The sequence below is a fragment of the Ictalurus punctatus genome, chromosome 14, assembly GCF_001660625.3.
Source record: "Ictalurus punctatus breed USDA103 chromosome 14, Coco_2.0, whole genome shotgun sequence".
NCBI lineage: Eukaryota > Metazoa > Chordata > Actinopteri > Siluriformes > Ictaluridae > Ictalurus > Ictalurus punctatus.
In genome coordinates this window covers 23,845,935-23,870,085 of record NC_030429.2, presented here as the reverse complement: position 1 = coordinate 23,870,085, position 24,151 = coordinate 23,845,935, and the positions used below count along the sequence as shown (strand labels likewise).

Sequence of the window (24,151 nt, the reverse complement as noted above, 5' to 3'; positions counted from 1 at the left end):
ATGGTCTAACGCAGATGATTTTCCCATTCCGAGCACAATCACAAGGTACGCGATGAAATACACCGCAGGCCGCACAGTCTACAAACCAGAATGGGAATCAGCAAACAGGAGTGAGGTCATAAACCTGTACAGAGTACAATAGTGTGACGTTAATGATGAGGCAGGGCTGGTGACTAGTACAAAGGTGACTGAGAAAACCCAATCTGGCTGGAAAACCCAATCAAGTCAAGTGTGGAACGCGACACCCGCTATAGTCAGATGCAGTTTGGTGATTTTCTTGCTCTGAAGCGGAGGAACTTAAACTCAGAGGTGAGGTGTAAAAGAATCGATCGCTTGGTGAGATGGAAAACACTAAAAATAAACGGACCTGTATTAGACCTGCCAAACTTTACGCATTTTGCATATTAGCTCCGAGTTGTGACATCAGTGTACGCTGGGACATGCTCCAAAATATTCCGAAAGAGCATCACTATTAACTGACACTCTGTCTACGCCCTGTCCCCTTCCCACATCTCACATCAGTAATCTTTGGGCCCATGTTAGTGGTGCTTGAACGAGACACTGATGTGACACCCTGCTGTAAATTATCAGTGTTTTGGGTTCATTGAAAACGGTCAGTGGTTTGTGGGGGCAGCACGGGTTCGGCAGTTAAGGCTCTGGACTAATGATCAAAAGGTCGTGACGTCAAATCCCGGCTTGCCGAACTACCACTGATGGACCCTTGAAGCAACGATGAAGCAAGGCCCTTCGTCTTAATTTGCTCAGCTCATTTGTCACTCGCTTCGGATGAAAGCGTCAGCCCGGTGAGTAAAATGTCCGCGGTTCTAAACGGCATTTCTCCGAGTTTTAAAAACTGGCACGTGGGCCTCGTGTTTGAATACTCCATGTAGAGGATGCTCTAAAGGTTTACTCACAACAAATGCAATTTCTCTGCATGACAAAAGACATTGCGATACACACCTGTTTTTGAACACCTGCACGAGGACAAGTTCCCCTTCCTTTTTCTACTCCACCTGTAACAGATTAACAGATGAGTCAAATCCCCAGACTGTGCTGAACTGAGAACCGTATCTGCCGTCTTTCATTCCAACTCTTTTCTCTGACAGTTATAGGTGCTTTATTATCGAAACTTCATTAATTAAAGCCTGGATCTTCAGTCCATTTCTTTAGATTTAGAGCCACAGGATTACCACTCGGATATTCCCAAACAACTTTAGACCTCGTTACGTGCCAGCACTGAGAATATTCAGACTTGTGTGCTTCCTGCAGGCAGGGATTCAGGACACACACTTATGGGCTGTGTACGGGCTTTTGGTATCCCACTGTAGCAAGATTATGACGTCAAGGAGGTTTCTAAATCTGGGCGTACTGCAGTGTGTTTGCCGTTCTTGCCTCAACTCAACCTAATCACTAAGAATCTTGGAAGCAGCGTAGAATATTTATAACTTCTTTATTTTGGTGCTTACTCTGAAGTGATCGTGACTGTGCATGCAAAGCTACGCTTTCCTCTGTAGGGGTCGAAAATAATGGCCACTCTGTGAGCACTTCAGTGTTATTTTTCGAAGCCAACGAGGTATTCAAGCCGCACACTCAGCGTTCCCGGGATAGATTCTACGTCCAGGTCCATCGTAACCCGGAATGAACGACTAAGCATCAAGAAATTTCCCTACACTAAAACGAGTGTCCGTTAACCAGCTGAACCTATTATTTTTATTATTATTATTATTATTAGTTGGACTTTACTTTAGAATACACCGATATGAGATACACATGATACGTTTTACTGCACGTTCCTAACTGCATCGCTCTGCAGCTGTGCTTGCGCACTACTCCAGACTAGCACCGAATTTCTGCCCTTGACACTACAACACGTGACAAATGGCTGTCGTGTCCTGTTCCGCGGAGAGAAATGACCCGTTCTCTCACCCGTCTTTGATCGTGAACGGACCAAAGAATCTTCCGCATATCCTGTCATTCGGGCTCGTTGCATCTTTGATCTGGTGCATTCAAAGTCTCTCGAATTTTTTCCTTTGATGATTTAATGTGTTTCTTTATTGAATAATAATAGTATGCCATGTAATGGACTGGACTGGTGGATATTCCATCCAGGGTATATTCCATCCTCATGGCAAGTGTTCCCGGGAAACTACTTAAATAGACCAAGTATCTTAACATTTACGAATTTCTAATATTTAACCGCTAACTACGTGGTAAATGGTATGCACTTATATAGTGCTTTGGTAGCAGATGGTAGCAGAGCTGCCATGCCAGGCGCTAGCTTGCCATCGGGAGCAACTTGGGGTTCAGTGTCTTGCCCAAGGACACTTCGGCACGTGGAGTCACGTGGGCCAGGAATCGAAGCGCCAACCCTATAATTAGTGGACAACCCGCTCTACCACCTGAGACACAGCCGCCCCATAAACACTGTTACATTGTTAATTTAGGTTGCCCATTTAGTATGAGCCAAATAAGCATTCCACTTTTATCAAGTTTCAATAAAAAAAACGTGAATCACGTGATTCAAGTTCTGAAGAACATACAGCACTATATTACGTTAAATCAAGCCATTTTTCAGACTCACATACTTCCAGTTAAACGCTTTCCTACTGGACGATGTGATTGTGTTTCGTCCTTCTCAGAGGACGCAGCAAAAATGGCAACATCCTCATCTCGGTCAAAGCTGCATTTTTTAATTAACCCTTCTGGGTCTGGAGATATTTTGGACCAACCTTTAAAAATGTTTACCTTGCAGGTGTCCGGTATTTTTTCTTCATCACAGCCTAGCCAATATGGCCTGATAGTTCTTTTCTCACTCGGGCATACTATATGAACATGGTAGTGAGTCTTCATTGGTCACAGCACAGTGATCTTCTTTTCTTCGCATACCCTAGCATGTCAGGAAGCTGGGGTCAGAGCGCAGGGTCAGCCATGATACAGCGCCCCCTGGAGCAGAGAGGGTTAAGGGCATTGCTCAAGGGCCCAACAGTGGCCACCACAATCCGTCATAAAACATACTCCAAAAAAAATCTAGAAATCAGATATAGGAATAAAAACGTTAAATAAAAAAATGGCAAAGTTATTCCAATAAATGCAGCAACTGTCCTGTGCCAGTCTGTTTTCATCAAAGTTTTCAACAACAAATAAAAACCACATTCAAACCTTTCGACATAAGCTCATATTAACTAGAATAACAAAGTCGCAAAACAATGACACGACTTAATGACACACATGGGTTTGATTGGTGACCCCAGAGAATTTGCATTCACATATCACCCCTAGCTGCTTATTGCTCCGCCCCCTTCTTTGACAGACAGCTGCGGTACTCTTCTGAAAAATGATGAATGCTCAGTGCTTTCCAAAGTTAGTTTCAGGAAGCAGTCCAGAAAAAGCTTCAATGTGTGTCTGTGTGTGATGCCCTGGATGCCTCCAGGGTGTATTCTTGCCTCTCGCCCTATGTTCCCAAGATAGACTCCGGATCCACCTACCACTCAGACTGTGATCAAACCCTTACTGATGCCTGTATACCTTTATCCTCATCACTTTTACCCTACATGCCCTGCGTCCTATTTCTGCAAAGCCTGCACTTGCATATCTGATCGGTTCTTAATAATTATTGTCCAATGAGATTTCCTGCAAAAACCCAGTGCTGTCCTGACTATACTCTGTCCACTCACAACAATCTCTCCGAAAGGATCTAATCATAGAAACATCTTGTTGTTGTTGTTGTTGTTGTTGTAACGTTTAGGGTGAACTTAAAGAGCTCTTGTGAAACAATTTAGCAGACTTACTCTGTACAGAGTCTAATTAAAGTATCCACTTTCCTGCTTCTCAAACTCTTGCATGGTGTTAAAAAAACAAAACCCCGGGACTCGGAAAGATGTTGATGACTCATCAAAATGATTCATTTTCTCACTGCGGGCCCGGCCATAAGGTCTCTAGGATTTTTGACTCGGAGTCGAGGGAAAAACTGTCAATTCTCATTGAAGCATCTCAACCATGACTGCAGCTTGAAAGTGTGAACCAGCAGAAAGAGACGAAGAAAATAAAACAAGCATCCTGTGCATCAATCAGAGAGAAGGGTCGTGAGGAAAGGAGGAAGAAGAAGAGGCGTTTTGGAGAAGAAAATCCGAAAACAATCCCAGCTTATTGTATGTGTGTGTGTGTGTGTGTGTGTGTGTGTGTGACTCATATTTCCTTTCCTATACTGGTATATTTGGTATATCCCTATTCTGCTTTATGACTCAGTGTGGATAGACATATGGAACATGAGCTCTTTTTCTCTCTCTACGTCTGAGTCTTACCATATAATTGCTTTCTAAAAAGTTTTGTTTCCACGTACGTCGTTTCCCGATAAGCCTCGTCCTGCAAAAATCCCTTTAAAGTTCACATTCGGGAATGTTTCTCGTGGAACCCGTTGAGGATTTCGGGATCGAGTATGTCTGCCTCGACCACGGATGCGTGTGCGTTCGTATGGAGGTGGCGACATAATATTATGTAATATTTAAATGTGAGCGTAGTCTGGCTTTGCACACTAGAATGGGTTTTGTTTCTAGACAGAGAATTTGAAGACGAGATACGCAGGGAAGACATGACAGCGAAAAGGAGGGGAGCTGTGAAAAGGGAGGCGAGAGAGAGAAAGAGAGAGAGAGAGAGAGAGACAGCACTACTGGAATTATGTAAAAAAAAAAAAAAAAAGCTGCGTGGGAGAGAAAAGCAAAGACACAGAAAGGGATGGAAAGTGAGAGAGGGAAGGGGGTGTATGTAGAGGAAAAGGTATATTTATAGATTATTAATGTCCATATGTATGTACCCCATCAGCTCTGTATAAATTTGAAATATAAAGAGGTTATAGATGTCGTTATAGATGTAATGATTCAAAATGTGAAGATCTTGAAGATGTTGATAAAAAATGAAAGGTTCAGTTTCATTCAGTGTTAGATTAAGCTAATTAAACACTAAAAGATTCGTTTTTAAAGCCTTTTTTTTTTTTACCCAGCTTTACTGAGGGTGCCAATAATTCTGGAGCTAACCCTTTTTCCCCCCTACACTCCACTGTAGATGTTAACCTATAAGGATTACCCTGAAGAAAGAACTCAAGAGCCCTCAAGGGTTCTTGATGTTACCATTTTTCCTACGAGTGTGTGAGTTATGCATTACAATATTTTCATTGACATTTGTCCAAGTATATGAAGGTCTGCTCAATCCTGAGGGCAATCTAGAAGGGAGAAGGGTGAGTGGTATTTGGGGAAACACGATCTGTGTGTGTGTGTGTGTGTGTGTGTGTGTGTGTGTGTGTGTGTGTGTGTGTGTGTGTGCGGGCTATTTTTGGATCTGTTGAATAGCATAAATGCTGTTCATGTCTCCTAGGACTATTTGTCCCATAAGCAGAATAATTAGCCTCTTTCTCTCTTTCTTTCTCTGTCTCTCTCTCTCTCTCTCTCTCTCTCTCTCTCCGTAGAGCACGCTCGTGCTCGCAGAAAGAGCTTTGCCACAGTGAGGCAGAGAAGCATGGAAACTCCGCCCACTGCCCCTCCCCAGCAATTCCGTCAGTCGGTGAGTACCACTGGCTCTGCCCCTTTTCCTGCATCCTCTCAGTAATGATTTTCTTTCTCTCTCTCTCTCTCTCTCTCTCTCTCTCTCTCTCTCTCTCTCTGTTAGTTTCTTTATTACCTATAAAATGTATTACACCCAATTAAAGTTTGATAGAGCATCTTAAACAAGGAAGGTAAGATAACGTTTATAAGCTGACAGACTGTAGAAGTGGATAACTGCAATATGTCCAGGGTCTGCTGATATTGGCTGAAATTATGATAATAACTGCCATACATTTACCTTTATAGCATTTAGCAGATATCCATAGTGACTGACAGATGTGTTATCGTAGTCTCCATTGAAAAAACATATCTTCACACTAGAACGACTAGTTCAAGGTTTAGAAATACAGTAACGCTAAAACCATGCTTGTTAGGTCACTGTTACAGAGTTTATAAAATTAAAGTTTTCAGTGGGCCAGGTGGATGAGTATAGACAGATGAAGAGGCAAGACCAGGTGGATGAGTATAGACAGATGAAGAGGCAAGACCAGGTGGATGAGTATAGATAGATAAAGGGGAAGATCAGGTGGATGACTATAGATAGATAAAGGGGAAGACCAGGTGGATGAGTATAGAGAGATGAAGGGATGGAGCCAGGTGGATGAGGATAGAGAGATGAGGGGGTGGGGCCAGGTGGATGAGGATAGAGAGATGAGGGGGTGGGGCCAGGTGGATGAGTATAGAGAGATAAGGGGGTGGGGCCAGGTGGATGACTATAGATAGATGAGGGGTGGGGCCAGGTGGATTAGGATAGAGAGATGAGGGGGTGGGGCCAGGTGGATGAGTATAGAGAGATGAGGGGTTGGGGCCAGGTGGATGACTATAGATAGATGAGGGGTGGGGCCAGGTGGATGACTATAGATAGATGAAGGGGTGGGGCCAGGTGGATGACGATAGAGAGATGAGGGGGTGGGGCCAGGTGGATGAGTATAGAGAGATGAGGGGGTGGGGCCAGGTGGATGAGGATAGAGATGAGGGGGTGGGGCCAGGTGGATGAGGATAGATAGATGAGGGGTGGGGCCAGGTGGATGACTATAGATTGATGAAGGGGTGGGGCCAGATGGTTGACTATAGATAGATGAAGGGGTGGGGCCAGGTGGATAAGCACAGGTCACAAATCAAGGCCCACTACCTTGTTTCATTTGGCACTGTGATCTTTCAAAATGTAATACAGAAATGGCCCTTAGTACCCATTACTCAACACTTTCACACTGTCTAGAATTCACAGCAGACCCGCAGCATAGCGACTGGCACTTTACAGCACACGTGGGCTTGCACTTCACAGGGCTGAAATTCTGGTTAAAATCAATGCCAATCTGCTGCATTCGATGCAAGTCAGACCTGAGTCTAAAAGGAGACTCAGAAACATGCAGGGTTTTGGCCTTTATTGCGATTCAGCGATTTACTCCACATCCCAAAATGTTTTTCCCAGTGTCGAGAAAATTTGATGCAGCGTGGAGAAACAAAGAACATGGATGTTTAAAGCAGATATAAGTCCATATGAGTTAAACAGTGTTTCAATATTTACAAAACAGGTATACATTTAAAAAAAAAAAAAAAAAAAACTTTAATCAGTTTAATAATTGTCACCTAGTTTCTGTTAGCTGTCCTTTTTCCCAATTCTATTTATTCCTATTTTTAAAAAAATTTGAGGTTGACACCCCTGCTATGGGAAGACGACAGGGCGGGGCAATGTGCAGAGATCTGAAGGGGCGGGGCTTAGACACAAAGGTCTAGTTGTGAGTAGTGGCTACAAATAAACAAAAACACACACAGAAAATTGGTACGCTGCAAACCCGAGATGTGAAATGAGACGTGAACTATAATCTGAAAACGTGACTAGTAATTTGTAACAGTCACGTAGGTAGCGTACAGATGGACGTTATCGATTTGCCAAATTCATTTGTGATCCATTAAACTGTGCTTTAATGCACGATTACTTCAGACAGGAAGTTTATTCTCAAAGCTATACGCATTCGCGTGTTTCATTTCTAAATGATTTACTGCTGACTTCTTGCTGATCACATGGTTTGCCATGACACACAGCCTCAAGCATCCCAGCTCGGTGTAAATCCACCTTACTCACCTGCTCGAATAAATCCCCGAAGGCCGGAGCGTCTAGAACGCTAGCATGTGTAGCTTCCCAAGTCACGCTCTTAATATGTGAATATGTTTATCAGCATCGATCGGGCTTTAACGGAAAGGGAAATCTCAAACTGATGAAATAAATGCTGCGAAATGCACGCTCGGGTTAAATAAACGCACTTGAATGAGGTCAGTGAACTCATCTTGCTGAGTTTGTGGGGTTTTGCGTTTGTTTAGCCGGTGTTTTAGGTACGGTAATTATAGCTGACGCTGGCATGACTTTAGATAGAGGCGGCTGGAAATTAGTGGATAGCAGGTGCTTTTAAACATACACAGCCGAACTGCAGTGTTTTCAGATACAGAGAGAGAGAGAGAGAGAGAGAGAGAGATGGAGGGAGGGGGTTAGAGTGGGTGTACAATATCTATATAAGTGCTCAAGACAGAGAGAGAGTGAGTGTGTAGGCAGAATCTGAGTATGAGTCACCAAGACAGAAACAGCAGCAGTGATTATTATGTTCATCTCCAGTGCTATCTAGTGGTCATTTATAGAAAAAGAAAGGGGGGAAAAAAAATACACACACCTCTATATTCATCCTAAAGTACCACTCCACTCCAACGCCAGCTACCTGACAGCTCAAATCACAGTCTGAGAATACGAGACAACAAACTTCCCTACAATATAAAAGCAACAAAATCTAAATTAGACTGGCTTTGATGCGTAAAATAAAATGTAAAAAAAAAAAAAAAATTAGCTTAGCAAGTGACAGTATCTGGAATAAAAGCCACGTTTTTTATTGTATTTACTGAGAGTATTATAAGACACGTTTAAGATTATTAAACCAGAATATTAGATATTTTAACTCATTTCAAGCCCACAAAAGATCTGATTCTGTCGGCAGATAATGGTTGTGTAAAAGGCTAGAAATGTGCTTAATAATCTTATATTTGTTATATTTGTTTTATTCCACTCTGACCTTATTTTTACGGTGTACACATTGATACGAACGCTGTACTTATTTGTTAAAGCGACAGTGTTTTGATCATTAAAGGAGCTTAATAAGGTCTAATAAACAACAATCAAACACTGAGGCCCTGATTTATTAAAGGTGTGTTTGTGTGTAAAATCACATGCAGACTCACAACAACCGTGCAAACTGATTCACTAACGGGGTTTACAGAAGGACTGCGGCTTTCGTTTGCCTTGAAGTGCACCTGTTATGGTTTTTCAAATATTTCCTTTCATGTCGTGTGTTCTATACGTAGCTGTTTGTGAAGATAAAAAAATCAAAGCGCACGACAAACGGGGTTATCGACTCCTGAAAGAAGGAACCGATTCTGAACAGCTGAATCGAGTCGTTAGTGATTCCAGACTTTACTTCCTGTACTAACCTACATAGGTTTGTAACGAAAAGCCCCGCCTCTGGTCTTCATCGGCCGCTCGCTGACAGCGGTAGACCGATCACGACAGACTGGGACGTCTGACCAATCAGAGCAGAGTACGCTCTCTGAAAGGAGGAGTTTAGAACGAATCCTTTAGAACGGATCATTTAACGAGTCGTTTGTGACACTAGGGGGAAAAAGGTAACGCTGCGGTTTAAATTATGAGCACGTTAAAGTGTTTTTTGATCTCGTATGCATGTATGAGACCTTTAAAACAAAATTAGGCACGTTTCAAAACCATGACAGGTGCGCCTTAATGAATGTGCAGTTTTAGAACGTTTCTACGTCAAAGTGTCAAATGCGAAGGAAAGTCAATGCAAGTAGATCAATTTAGCACCCACGGTGTAATTTACTAAACCTGAGAGATCTACTGGGACCAGAGATTATTTCACAGAAGGTCAAGTATTCACAGAATAGTCGATTGATACTGTTCAGTATGTTTTACAAATCAGAACATTTATCAGTGAGGATTACACCTCGGTATCTTAAAACGACACAGAAACGTTACTTTCACCACTCCAGAGTTCCCGATTCTATCCTGAGCTCAGGTTACTGTCTGTCACATGCTCTCCCCATGTCTGTCTGGGTTTCCTCAGGATTCTCTGGTTTCCTCCCACCTCCAAAAAGCATGCCGGTATGTAGATGCTAAATTGCCCCCAGGCGTGAATGAGTATGTGAATGTGTGTGTGTGTGTGTGTGTGTGTGAAGTTCTTTATCTGATACCAGTCACAGAACCAGAATTTGGACCCTGCTGTGGCTGATTTATTCTCGTCTGGGCCCAGGAAGTAGTTCACACCGACAGAAAGTGTAGTATATACGTATACAGAGAGATATAGATACACACGGAAATATTGATAAGCAATGATAAATGTCAACTGGAACAAGTCACAGATCAAATCAAAACATCTATTACTTAGGTTCGAGTGACATAAGAACTTCAAGACGTCTAGTCTGCCAGATAATAAGAGGAGAAGAAGAACCGAGAGAGAGAGAGTGAGAGTGAGGACGAAAGGCGAGGTGATTAAGAACGCTCAAAACAACACGTTCCACGAACACAAAACGATTTGTTTCCGGCACATCGTGACACAGACTAGAGATTTTCAGAACTGACACACAGAGATCATGCCTGAAACTTCTCAGCGTTCTCAGTGGTTAGCGTTCGCCTCACACCGCGAGGGTCAGGGTTCGAGACCCTCCGTGGCCCTGTGCGTGCGGAGTTTGCATGTTCTCCCCGTGCTACGGGGGTTTACTCCGGGTACTCCGGTTTCCTCCCCCAGTCCAAACACATGCATGGTAGGCTGATTGGCGTGTCTAAAGTGTCCGTAGTGTATGAATGGGTGTGTGAGTGTGCCCTGCGATTGATTGGCACCCTGTCCCGCCTTGTGCCCGATGCTCCCTGGGATAGTCTCCAGGTTCCCCGTGAGCCTGAAAAGGATAAGCGGTATAGAAGATGGATTGATATTCGAAGTATGTTCGCACCTCTCATGCCCAAATAGAAACTGTGAATGTGAAAAGGTTTTCATAATTCACACACACACACCTTCAGAAAAGAAAATACACACTTTACATTTTATTTATCCCCGTGTTTTAATCTGTGTCCTAATGAAAGCACTACGAAGGTTTAGTTTCACTTTGATTCATCTTGCGAGTCTGTTTGAGATGAAATAGCAGATGCAGAAAGTTAATGTACACGTCGCACTTCACGGGAGTCACGCAGTTACTCTTTGTAAAATCACCCGGACACTTTTTGCACACAGCGTATCATCTCGCAGTTGCAAGTGAGCTCTCGTCATGTTGGAGGTTAGTAAATCAGGGCCTGAATATTTCCAAACCAGCACCACATCCCTGTGCTCTCCTCTATCAATCACTGACACGGTCGCTAGTAACTTCTACGTGTCAATCAGAAGCTGTGATTCATTCGAACGAATCAGTTAAACTCAGCACTAAGTCTCCATGTTTGTGGAGAAAAGCTGTGTTCGGACAAAATCTCGATGCCTTATCAAGGCCGAGTTTTTCCATGCTGCTTCTGGTCAGGGTTTGGAGGCGGAGACGGATGCAAGTGCAGATTAGGTTTAATATCATTCAAACAAAACAGGATCTATAGAACTTGTGGTAAAAAACAATAATAATAATAATAATAATAATAATAATAATAATAATGGCCTTTCCAGAGCTCAAGGACGCTTTACAGTAGCAATACAATGATACATCAACAATGAAGTATCATGGACAAGCACAAAATGTGAAAAACAACGAGCAACCAAACACGGAAAAGAAATACACAGTACAGATAGTACAGTCACTGAGGAAATGCTTTATAATAGATAATAGAAAGATAAAGGTTAAAGGCTCTGGGTTGCGGATCGGAAGGTCGGGGGTTCAAGCCCCAGCACTGCCAAGCTGCCACTGTTGGGCCCTTGAGCAAAGCTCTTAACCCTCTCTGCTCCAGGGGGCGCTGTATCATGACTGACACTGCGCTCTGACCCCAGCTTCCTAACATGCCGGGGTATGCGAAGAAAACAATTTCACTGCGCATATGTACATGTGACCAATAAAGACTCATTATAAACGTGAATCAGGTGCAGGTGGTCATGTGACTATGATGCAGTGGATTGAAATGGCTGCTGGGAACTTTAGTTAAGACACCTCTTCTTAACTTAACTTAAAAAAATAATAAAATAAGACAAAAAGCCCTTTCTTTGGCTTTTAATTAAAAGAACAGTACAACTGCGTGATATTGAAAGTCATAGCCAAAATGTTTTTTTAAATCTTACTGTGTGCATTCTACATCCATAAACTGGCACGCCGTTACTTTATTTGGTCCAGTAACACCGTTTGCACACCATTTGTTTATTAAATAGAAGAATATGCTCATTTGATATGTACAGAATACCTTATATACTGTATCAGACGGCAGGGTGAAGATAAAGCCGTTTATAGACGTAACTATTATATAACTATTACATAACTATACGATATCTATTGCCTGACAGATCACTACATCGGCACTTAAATATTGGAATGTTCATTTTTTCACAAAGCAAGCATTTATTTTTTGGATTTATTGATTTGATTGAATTATATATTTATATATAACAATGCACGAGACCTGGCATCTTGGAGATGCTCTGACCCAGTCATCTAGCCATCACAGTTTGACCAAAGTCACTCAGATCCTTACACGTGGCCATTTATCCTGCTTCGAACAGCTCGACCTCGAGAACTGACTGTTCACTTGCTGTATGATATATCCCTTCCCTGACAGAAGCCACTGTAACGAGATAATCAACGTCATTTACGTCACCCGTTAGTGGTTTTAATGTTATTGCTTTTACCCATCATGAGATTCTTGAGTTTCTTGTGTGACACCTTGGTAACGAAGAGCCTTTCTATAGACCATCAGTTTACTAGCCCAGCTGATATTAATTTGCTCAGATAGGGGGTATAATTACTTATGGATATCAGCTGGTTCCTTGCCTTACCTTGCCTTGGAGAACTGCTTTTTCTTAGTGTGTTCAATACTTTTTTCCCGTGTCACTCCACTCTTTTACACATAACTTTATTTATGGACTTCAATGTTGTGAATTCTTTATATTTCCAGATTTCGTGAGTTAATACTGATGTCTGGTGAAAACTTCATGTCAATAACCTCATTGGAAATATATTTACTGAAAAACAATGTTTACGCAGCCAATACTTATCCCCCCCCCACTGTAGACAGACAGACAGACAGACAGACAGACAGATAGATCGATAATAGATAGATGGATATTCAGATATTTAATTCAGTTCTATAGGAAATTTCCAGAATGAAAAAAATGATGTACTAAAGCCAGTGAACCCAGTACCAACATCTGAATCACTTCTAATGTACAAAATGTACAATCCACTTTTCTCTCTTTTAAGTTGTGTTGTGTTGTATCAGTCTGAACTGTGTGTGTGTGTGTGTGTGTGCATCAGAGTTTTCTTAGCCGCCGTCTGAAAAGCTCAATTAAGCGAGCCAAGAGCCAGCCCAAACTTGATCGCACCGGAAGCTTCCGCCACATGATTCTCCCACGATTCCGCAGTGCTGACCAGGAAAGGTACGCAACACACACACACACACACCACTATGAAACATAAGGCATTCACACTGACACTATTGATGGGAAAAAATAATTGCGAATATACATCAAATCTGACTTATGCACAGATTCTGTTTTATTACTGCTGAAAAATGGCAGTAATACCAAACATTTCCAATAAAATAACACATGCATTGTAAGAACAGTACATTAAGCCTAGTTTTGTTTTTGTTTTTTTTTTAAATCAACTCCAGTAGATCTTTATTGCCATCCCAGCCATATACATTTTGCAGTACAGAGTGAGATGAAATAACGTGTCTCCTGGGCCCAAAGTGCAAGGTACTGTACATGTATGATATGATACATGCATAAATAATGGATGATGCAGGCTACAGAAATAAAATAAAAAAAATGCACCAAGATGTAAAAAGGATAGTTTTATATTCACATCCTCACCTCAATTGAATTTTATTGTGAGGGGATTTTAGATTTCTAGCCTAATTGACACAGCGGGCTGCGTTGTGCTGGAGCGGACTCGTCTCCTCCGTGACAGTCCGTGACATCTGCCTGTCATGTGGCAGAGCCGAGGGTTTTGTCTTTAATCTCCTTCTTCTCTCCTTGTTGAGCTTCATTACAAAGGATGAATTCCTAGCCATATACCAATAAGGATGAACTTCACGCTGTCATATGGCTCATGCGGCTGTGAGATACGGATTTCCGATACACGGTGATCCAGTGAAAACCTGGTTATATAGTTGGCTTTGTGCTCTGAAACGGCTTGAATTAACAGCATTAGTTAGGATCGACCGACAAACTACTATTTGTCATCTGTAATCTGAAAATTCGATCCAAAAAAAAATCCAGTATTAGTACAAATACAGCCACGTCTGAAATATAATCATTCTTAAATATACTTATGCTGTATATACTTATCCTGGACACATTTAAAATATACTTAAATCAGATGTCAGTTACTGTTGTTATAGAATACTTGACAAAAAAAAAAAAAAAAAAAAGAGAGAGAGAGAAGCAAATTTAAAGAAAACTTCACCACAGAAATGTTTATGCAACAGCAACACATATTTATCGCTCTTTTTAGGCTTAAATGATGTGGACGTATTTCTGTTATAGGAAATGAATCAACATTGTATGGCCAATCATCTACAACCATTCTGTGCTTAACTCGTAATGTATACATATGGAGCCAAAAATATACTGGAGTGAAATTCTAAAAGTTTCTACATTAAAACATACTCAAATATTCATGTTTAAATGTAAATATTTTTAACCGCTCAAATACAGACATTATTATTATTGTTGTTGTTGTTGTTGTTGTTGACAAAGCTAGTACCTGGCTTGCTGTTTAGCCAATGTTTAACAACCCTGTTGTGAAACACTGAATCAAGAGCGAATGCTAAGGTGGCATTAACAACAAGAAACACTAGCAGGCCAATTTACCAGACATTAAAGCTAACTGAAAAGTTGATTAAATAGCTTTTAAAATAATAATAATATTAAAATAAAAACCATCTGATATCAGTAGAGATAATATAGAGAAAAGGAAGGGGGAAAAAATCACATGGGATTTGAGGTTCTTAATAAGTATTTTGACAGTCCAAGTGAAAATGTACGGAGTAAGAAGTTTCTTTGTTTTCGAAAGTACAAAAAAACTCTTCCAAAATAGTACTTAAGTTCTTAAATGATGTACGACTGCTCACGTATTTTCCAGCCCTGTTGATAAATCATGTTTATCACAACTCAATTGTTTGGTCTCTGTTATGAAAGTTTGCAGCCTGAGGCGTTTGCTTCATATTTTGAGTTCAGTGGTGTGAACGTTTTTTGGGGGGGTTTTTTTCGCCAAATTATCTGACACACTGCTCAAGTCAAGTGGGTTTTTATCTTCATTCCGCTATATAGTTTGTATACAGTGGAGCGAGATCCATGGTCATTTCTCCAGGACCATGGTGCAACAGAGCAGACTACATAAAGTGCAAATACACAACAATGTGAGATGAGCAATAAATACAATAGATACACAGGACATGGGATGTAAACTGTGAACTGTTTCGTAGTGAAGCAGCAACACTGGCAGAAAAAAACAATTCCATAATAAAAAAGTGCTCTTTCAGAGACTAAGAACTAATAAGACGCACCAACATGGCGCCATAATGGACAAAAGGGGAACCGTTAACTGTTGTATTGTTATGGCTATATTATTAGTCCTTCTTTTACGGTTCTCTTACTGCAGAACACGTCTGATGCAGAGCTTCAAGGAGTCTCATTCCCACGAGTCTTTGCTGTCGCCGAGCAGCGCGGCCGAGGCGCTGGACCTCACGCTGGACGAGGACGCCATCATCAAGCCCGTCCACTCCAGCATCCTCGGCCAGGAGTACTGCTTTGAGGTACGCGTGTGTGTGTGTGTGTGTGTGTGTGTGTGTGTGTGTGACATAAAATATCTATAAAATATACTTGTATATTTGTATATACTTACATATTTATATAATAAACGTATACAGTTGCATAAGTATTCGCTCCCCTGGAACACCTGGAACTGAAATGGACTTAACTGAGTCGATTGCTGCGAAATCCTTAAATTAGTTCTGGTGCAGCCATTTAGCATCGGAAGTCAAATGATTAGTTGAATGAAGTCGACCTGTGTGGAATTAAAGCGCCATGCGATGTCAGTATACTGTACATATACGTACGGCTGTTCCTGGAGTCTGTTAGAGAACATACCTAAACAAACAGCATCGTGAAGGCCAAGGAGCTATCAAACCAACTCCAGGACAAAGTTCTGGAAAAGTATCCATCCGGGTTTGGTTAATAAAAATATCCCAAGCTTTGAACATCCCACCGAGCTCCATTAAATGTATTTTTAAAAAGCAGAACGAATATGGCACAACCATGATTCTAGAGGAGGTTGTTCGCCAAGCGTCAGCGATCAGAAAAGTAACCGAGAGGCAAAGTGAATACTTATGCAAGCCACTGTAAACACAGTCTTTTTTACGTGTGTGTGTGTGTGTGTGTGTGTATGTATGTGTGTGGTCTCTAGGTAACGACAGCCTCAGGCACAAAGTGTTTCGCCTGTCGATCGGCCGCTGAGCGGGACAAGTGGATCGAGAACCTACAGCGAGCTGTTAAACCCAACAAGGTGGGTAACGTGGGTGGCTGGCCCTCAAGCTCTGCAACTGAATCCAACTGTGAAATGTATAGATATGTGTTATTATTTGTTCTTATGTAATTCTAGTGCTTTATACGTATACGACATATGGTATTAGATTTCCAGTCGAGGGAAAGTGCAGTATTTTTGTGCCGTTTAAGCAGTGCTAAATGGGAGGCTATACATTTCCATTACTATCAACAGCTGCCCCTTAGCGCCAGAGCAAATCTAAAGAAATGTCTCCCTCAAATATTCAGCAGTCAGTCTATGGACAGTACAAGCCGAGAGGCACTATGACTAATACGATGCAGATGATCAAATAAACAAATGCCTTAAAATAATATGGCTTAGGAGACAAAATAGTTTTGATTTCATAACCCTATACTAAACTGTGTAAAGGATTAGGTGACATGCAATTCCTTACTCACAAAGGGCTGGGTCAGGAACTAACATGACTGAATAACGACAACAGTTACCTTCTAATGCTTAAATACTAACGAGCTTATGAGTATAAATAAGAACGTTTGGAGCGGTTAAGTTTTGTTTTATAGAGGTGCTTCCCCCGATACCTCTTTTGTAGTTGAAGTGGAGAATGCATTATTCTTTGTCCAGCTATCTCGAAACATTCTGTTTTCATTGGTTTTCTTTATTTTATTTTCTTTAAACAAGCTATGTCGTCAATTCACTAATTAGACCAGAGAAGGTAAATGTAAATAAAAAGATTCTTTTATAAAAGCCTGTGAAAACTCTCCCCTCTCCATTATTAGCCACAACAGAGGATCCGCTACCGAAGCCGTGATGGTTCGTGTTTAGTAAATGCTGAACTACAGCCAGTTTTTTTAAACTGCAGAAATACTTTGCTGGAGGGCTTCCAAATGGTGCAACACAAAAGCATGTGAAGATCGCATATTCAAATGTCGTAGCCACCCGTGATTGGGAGTCCAGGAGAGTCGGTTGGCCATGCGTTTTGGATGGGAGGGATGGTAATACTCTATCTCCTGTCAATCAAAGTGATTCTAACCGATCATGAGCGTCTGTGAGACCGTGTACAGTATGTAGAAGAGGGCAGACGGTTCTTTGAGTGTGTTGCGTTGCCATGTGACGCAGCACGAGCGGCAGTTTGAAAAGATGCAGTGGCTGGCTCCATGTGTCGAGGACGAGGATGAGGAGGAGCATATTGACTTGTTTGGTGGCTGAAGTGTGATATGAAAAAGGGAGAAAATTTGGGGGTGGTTCCACATGCCCGCTCCTCTGTTGTAAAGCAAAATGCTTTATAAAACTAACAACATTAAGTATTTTGCATTCTCTTCAATATAGTTACCGAACAGTATACTTTAGGATTTGGAAATGTAAATGTATGTAAGAGATAATAAGTAACGAATGCTAAAACGGAAAGAAACTAACTTGGTAAAATTGCTGCTGGAGAAAAATCCACAGCTGCCTTTCCTGAAGCAAGCAGCAAGAGAAATGAAACCTCTGATGTAACACGCTGTAACTCCTAGGAGGACTAATGTAGCTCAGAATGAAAGACTCTGAAACAAAAATGTACTTCTTGTTATCGGAACACTGACAACAGCTTGAAATGAAAATAGCAAAGAAGGTTGCGGTGACAGTGTAGCAGCTAATTAACTCGTGTGCTAGAAAGGTGATTTCATTTTGTGCAGCTGTTTGCTGCATTTATTGAAAAGAGAATTGGGGCTAGGACTCATTAGCCAGTGTGATTATTACGGGTATAGCTGAGTAAAGACTGCAGCTGATGAGACTAGTCACGCTGAACCTTGAATGACCCCCAAACTCACTTCCGAAATAGGCGTGAGATAGGAGTAATTTCCATATTATTCTAGATTGTTCCGTATTACTGATGCTCTTATTCTGTATAGATTTGTACAAAGTGGTTTATTAGATACATGTTTTGTCCTTTATTAGCATTTATTACCATTATATATATATATATATATATAACAACAGCTTCCTGTAGTATAGCGTTTAGAATCGTGTCAACAACGGGACGCTGAATGAAAGTGAAATGCTTTCATTTGCATACGCACGCATACGTAGTTGCTGTAATTAGCATAAATAATAGTGTTTATAGGTGAAGTATCCTTTCATTAAAGTCACCATGTTTTTCTGGGCATTAAATTAAGTGCATAAACTGGTCGATGCGTGAAAATTGTCACTGCAGCAGTTTTTTTTTTTTTTTTTTTTTTTACAGCAGCCCAGATCGGCAAGGCACAAAAAAACTTTAATGCTCAATTTTTAAAAATAGAAGTTTTTATTTTTATTTAATGTTGACTTATATTATAAGTATAACAATATATTTTTATTTCTTCAGCAGTTTTCCTCATTCTTTGAACAGATTACAGGCAAGAGTTATTGCATCATAAGCTATACGAGCCAATCATATTCCGATATGTAAATTCTGGCCGTGTGGCACTGGTTTTCAGTGGAAGGGGTGGGGTAGCTACTGCAGGGTGGAGGATCATTTTCCAACCTCATACAATTTGCGTTTTTTTCTTCTTCATAAAGATAGAAGTGTAGGGGTCTGTTGTCTATTGACATTTTCGTGGAATTGCCAACTGAATGGATGTATTATCCAATACGGAATAATTACACCTCTCACGTGACGAAGCTTGATCTCATTCTTATATCAAGGCTGTGCTAAATGACATGTTTTAATCGTTTTGTTACCATCGCAGGATAACAGTCGTCGGGTGGACAATGTTCTTAAATTGTGGATTATCGAGGCGCGGGATCTTCCGCCTAAAAAGCGCTACTACTGCGAGTTGTGTCTGGATGACATGCTGTATGCGCGCACCACCAGCAAGCCTCGAACAGACACGGTGTTCTGGGGTGAGCACTTTGAGTTCAACAACCTCCCTGCTATCCGGAGCCTGCGCCTGCACCTCTACAAGGAGACGGACAAGAAGCGACGCAAGGTCTGATTGATGACCGATTGTTGTCAAGATAATCTTTTCATTTGTAGATAACAATAAATACAGACACACGTGTATTTTATTTGACAGCTCTGTAATGGGCGACTGTCGTTGCTTGTCCTGTGTTGATTGGGCATGTGTGTGTATTTTTGACAGGAGAAAAGCACATATCTTGGCTTGGTCAGCATTCCCATCTCGAGCATCACAGGTCGTCAGTTTGTGGAGCAATGGTACCCAGTCATCCAGCCCAGTGTCCTTGCAAAGGGTGGTGGTGTGGGCAGTGGAAAGGTCATTAATGCCTCACTGAGGCTCAAATCGCGCTATCAGACTATGAGTATCCTGCCCATGGAGCTGTATAAGGAGTTTGCAGAGTATGTGACAAATAATTACCGCACTCTGTGTGCTGTCCTGGAGCCACTCTTGAGTGTGAAGAGCAAGGAGGAAGTGGCCTGCGCCCTGGTGCACATCCTACAGAGCACCGGCAAGGCCAAGGTCCGTGAGTCCACTTCCTGTTTAACGTTGCACCTTTCTGAGTTTCAGAAACAGAGCAGGGGTGATTAGCTCAGCTCAGCAGAGGTGCTGAACAGTTTACAGACTCATTAGGTTTTCTGGAAATGACTTTTGAGGGTAATTTTTGTAGATCAGATTACTACCCTTCCTCTTGTTTTTGATAAACCACTGTCCCCAGAACCTCTAAGCGCATCATAAGCTCTAAGCTGTTTATCATTTTTAAATGTTTGGCACAAGCTGAATTACGTTTGAGAGGAGTTGTTTTTCTTGTGCAGGATTTTCTGTCGGACATGGCGTTGAGTGAGGTAGATCGCTTCATAGACAGAGAGCATCTGATCTTCAGGGAGAACACACTGGCGACCAAAGCCATAGAGGAGTACCTCAAACTTGTTGGACATCGCTACCTTAAAGACACCATTGGTACGTGGTTAGGGTGGTGATGATGATCACCTTGCTGAAACATCTCATCTAGCTTGGTCTGACCAGACACAACAGTAAGGCAATTTTAAAAAATCTTGAACGTTAAATGATCGGTTTAGACAAATAAATAAGGAAGCTGGGAAGTAACTTACCAGCTGGCAAGAATGGTATACAAGCTTGATCAGTTCAGCCAGTGTTTGGGCATCTGGTAGCTGGTGAGACAAAGCTGAATTTTTTTGTCGTTGGGGAATTGAGTATGGGAGGGTGGCAAGAATGATGTCGATGGCATTGCCATTGTTGATAATGGTAATTATCTGTATGTGCAGGTGAGTTTATTCGTGCATTGTATGAGTCAGAGGAAAACTGTGAGGTGGACCCCATGCGAACCCCACCTTCCATGCTCCCAGACCACCAGGCTAACCTACGCATGTGCTGTGAACTTGCACTCTGCAAGATCATCAACTCCCATTGGTATGTTACCCCAATGATCTCCTTTTTTCTTGCGCCCCACTGTCTTCATTTCGGACCAAGAAATCATAAGACCTTTTACTCGACCTGATCTGGAAAAGCAATCATACTGTGAAGTATTCTCACCTTATTCGAGATAAGACTGACTACAGTCAGCAATCCAGGTCAAGATAGTTGTACGAAAAGTGGCAAGAACGAGGGAATCAGGGATGAGGAAAAACACTGAGAGAAACCAAGATCCCCGTTAGTTGCACTGTTTACGGGCATTATAACAATAGATGGAATTTACAACATATAAGATACACGTTCCACACTGAAGGAACATCTGTTAAACAAGCCAGTGTATAGTGTTTTAAAAGTCTGTCTGGTTTAGAGGAACTGCTGTATTGATCATGTACAGTACAAAAAGCAGGATAGGAGCTCAGGTGGTAATTGGAGTGGGGCAGGAAGAACCCTAGTAGGGTTTTTACTGTACGTCAGTATACCACCCTAGTGTTATATCTGACAAATGGAGAATATATACTGTATATATAGCAATACAAATGAAAAATGAGAAACAGGTGGTGGCAGAGTGCCCAAAGACATTGTGCTTTACATCCTGGAGAGCATTTTTTTTTTTTTAAAAAAAGCAAAAACCAGTGCAAGGTTCTCTCCTAATTCATTGTACATTATATGTTTCATATTCCTCATTTACTATTCTTACTCTTTCTCTTTCTTTCTACAGTGTTTTTCCACGGGAGCTGAAGGAAGTATTTGCATCGTGGCGTGTGCGTTGTGCTGAAAGAGGTCGTGAGGATATTGCAGACCGGCTCATCAGTTCCTCGCTGTTCCTGCGCTTCCTGTGCCCGGCCATCATGTCTCCATCACTGTTTAACCTGACGCAGGAGTACCCATCTGAGCGCACGTCCCGAACCCTCACGCTCATCGCCAAGGTGGTGCAGAGCCTGGCCAGCTTCTCCAAGTCAGTCACTAGAGTCCACTGCCATCCAGGCCGGATCCATACTCACCATCCAGGCCCAAACCATAATCGCTGTCCAGGCCCGAGCCATAATCACAAAACTTCAGTATCCTTACACAATCCATACTCACCATTGAGTTCCAAACCATACTTACTATCCAAGCTCAAATCATAACGACTAAACACCAGCATCCCTATTTGATTTGGGATATACTTACCATCCAGCATCAAGCAATCATCACCAAATTCCAGTGTCCTTACTCAAACCATAATCGTTAACAAGAGCCAAATCATGGCCACATCCAAACCACACTCAGAGCCATAATCAATAAACCCTAAGTCACTAACCCCCCTACTCAACTCATACCTATTCAAGACCAAACTATAATGGCCACTGTCCCATATCATGTAGGACTCATGTAAGCCAAGGTCCCAGTTCAGACCAGAACTTACTTGTCTAAATTACAACATCTTCTTCTAGCCCATTTGCACCATCTTTTCTCACCACCCAGGACTAAGAGATACTTTCTGTCTGTGTCACAACCATAATTACTAAGGTCCAGCATTTATATTCACTATCTATACTCAATCCATATTTAATCCCCAGCATCCCTACCTAAGCCATACTCACCATTCAATCCAAATGCATTATCACTAAACTTCAGTATCCCTACTAAACCCATTCTCATCAACCAATGCTCACAATTCATGAATAAGACATACTCCCCATTCCGGTCAAAAATATATCGTCCAACATCCGTACAGTACCTAACCCTTATTATCCAGGCCCATACCATAATAACTAATATCTGGCATCTCTTTCCAAACCAACCCAACCCAAGCATTGAGGTCGTACCCATGTTTACATATACCATCCAGGTCAAACCATAATCATTACTCTATAGCATCCCTACAGCCTTGCCCAACCTAATCATCCAGGCCATACCCATACTTAAGAACCAAGGCATCCCTACTCAACCCAATCTAGCCATCTAGGCCCAACCCATGGTCGCCATACAGACCCATACCATAATCGCTAATCAATGGCATCCCTACCTAGTCCATCCTAACCATCCAGGGAATACCCATGTTTAAGATCCAAGGCATCGCTTCCTTACCCAAACTAAACATCCAGGCCCTACACATAGTCACCATCCAGGCCCGCACCATAACCACTAAATTTTGGCCCAAACCATGCTCACTATCCAGACCCAAATCGTTACGCTCCAGAACGCCTGCACAACCCATACTCACCATCCATGCCCTTACCACAATAATTAATCTCCGGCAACCCTACCCAACCTACTAACCTTCCAGGCCCAAATCATGCTTAATATCCAGGCCCATACCATGTGTCTACTATTACTAACTACTTGACTAACTGTCATCTGGGCCCTACCTATACTCGCTGTTAAAGGCCAAACCATAGTCATTTGACCCATGTGTGGAAACCACACACAGCCAAACCATACTTCATTCACTTCTAGATAAGCTCAATCACCACAATCACTATTTAGGACCAATATATCCTCCTTATTTAACCTAACCTCTTCCCATTCAAATCTAAGCTCCACCGTCATCTACTGATTTATTTACTAATCTGTCCCACTCACTAGACAAACTGCGTTAGGATCTCACCCACATGCTCGTCGTCCAGAATCCACCGTTGTCGCTTTTACACCCGTCCTGTCCCAGGCTCTTTCATAATAACTGTGTATAGTTCAGTCTTTTAAATGTGCCATGCTTTCCATTAGAATTTCAGAAACGTTCTCATTTAGCTTTGCTCTCCAGCACTGACGAGTGTTTGTGTGTATGTGAGTGTGGTGACGAGTTTAACTTCTGCTCTGTCGCTGTTCCGTCTGTGTCAGCATCGCGCTCATCATCTGTCTCTCTTTCTCTTTAATCCCTCCTTTTCTCTGTCACCCATCGACCACTCAACCCTCTTTCCCCTTCGCCTTCCTGTCCTATTTCCTCTTTCTTTCTTTGTTCTGTCATATTTTGTCTTCTATCATTCTCTTTCCCACTTCTCCCTCTGCCAATCTGTTCTTTCTCGACCTCCTTTGCTTTCCTCTTTTTCCATTCTCTCTTTCTGTCTCTCTCTCTCTCTCTGTTGCTCCACCTCTTTCTCTTTCTCTCTCTCTCTCTCTCTCTCTCTCTCTCTCTCTCTCTCTCTCTCTCTCTCTCTCTCTCCCACACTCCTCTTTGCTCTGTGTATTCTGTAGGTTCAGTGGTAAAGAGGATCATATGATGTTTATGAACGAGTTCCTGGAGATGGAGTGGGGATCCATGCAGCAGTTCCTCTATGAGATCAGTAATGTGGACTGTGGTAGTAACGCGGGGGCGTTCGAGGGTTACATCGACCTCGGCCGAGAGCTCTCGATCCTGCACAGCCTGCTCTGGGAAGTCATGGCCCAACTGAGCAAGGTAACAAATGTAGGCCAGACGTACACTGCATGAATTTTAACCTGCCTAAAGGGTGATTTCCTCACACGGTGAATGTCACTGCATTGCTCAAGTTG

General features: G+C 42.0%; 1 protein-coding gene across 2 annotated transcripts in view; it reads left to right on the top strand.

Annotated features, from left to right (window-relative positions):
• The window catches only part of syngap1a (synaptic Ras GTPase activating protein 1a), a 143,425-nt gene that overhangs the window by 90,708 nt on the left and 28,566 nt on the right, over window positions 1-24,151 (top strand). For both annotated transcript variants that reach the window (XM_017485829.3, XM_017485828.3), the window contains exons 4-13: window positions 5,459-5,553; window positions 13,080-13,201; window positions 15,432-15,585; window positions 16,236-16,334; window positions 19,040-19,279; window positions 19,433-19,768; window positions 20,062-20,206; window positions 20,533-20,677; window positions 21,399-21,635; window positions 23,855-24,056. In XM_017485829.3, the coding sequence (XP_017341318.1) occupies window positions 5,459-5,553; window positions 13,080-13,201; window positions 15,432-15,585; window positions 16,236-16,334; window positions 19,040-19,279; window positions 19,433-19,768; window positions 20,062-20,206; window positions 20,533-20,677; window positions 21,399-21,635; window positions 23,855-24,056 (1,775 nt within the window). The remainder of the gene's footprint in view (window positions 1-5,458; window positions 5,554-13,079; window positions 13,202-15,431; window positions 15,586-16,235; window positions 16,335-19,039; window positions 19,280-19,432; window positions 19,769-20,061; window positions 20,207-20,532; window positions 20,678-21,398; window positions 21,636-23,854; window positions 24,057-24,151) is intronic.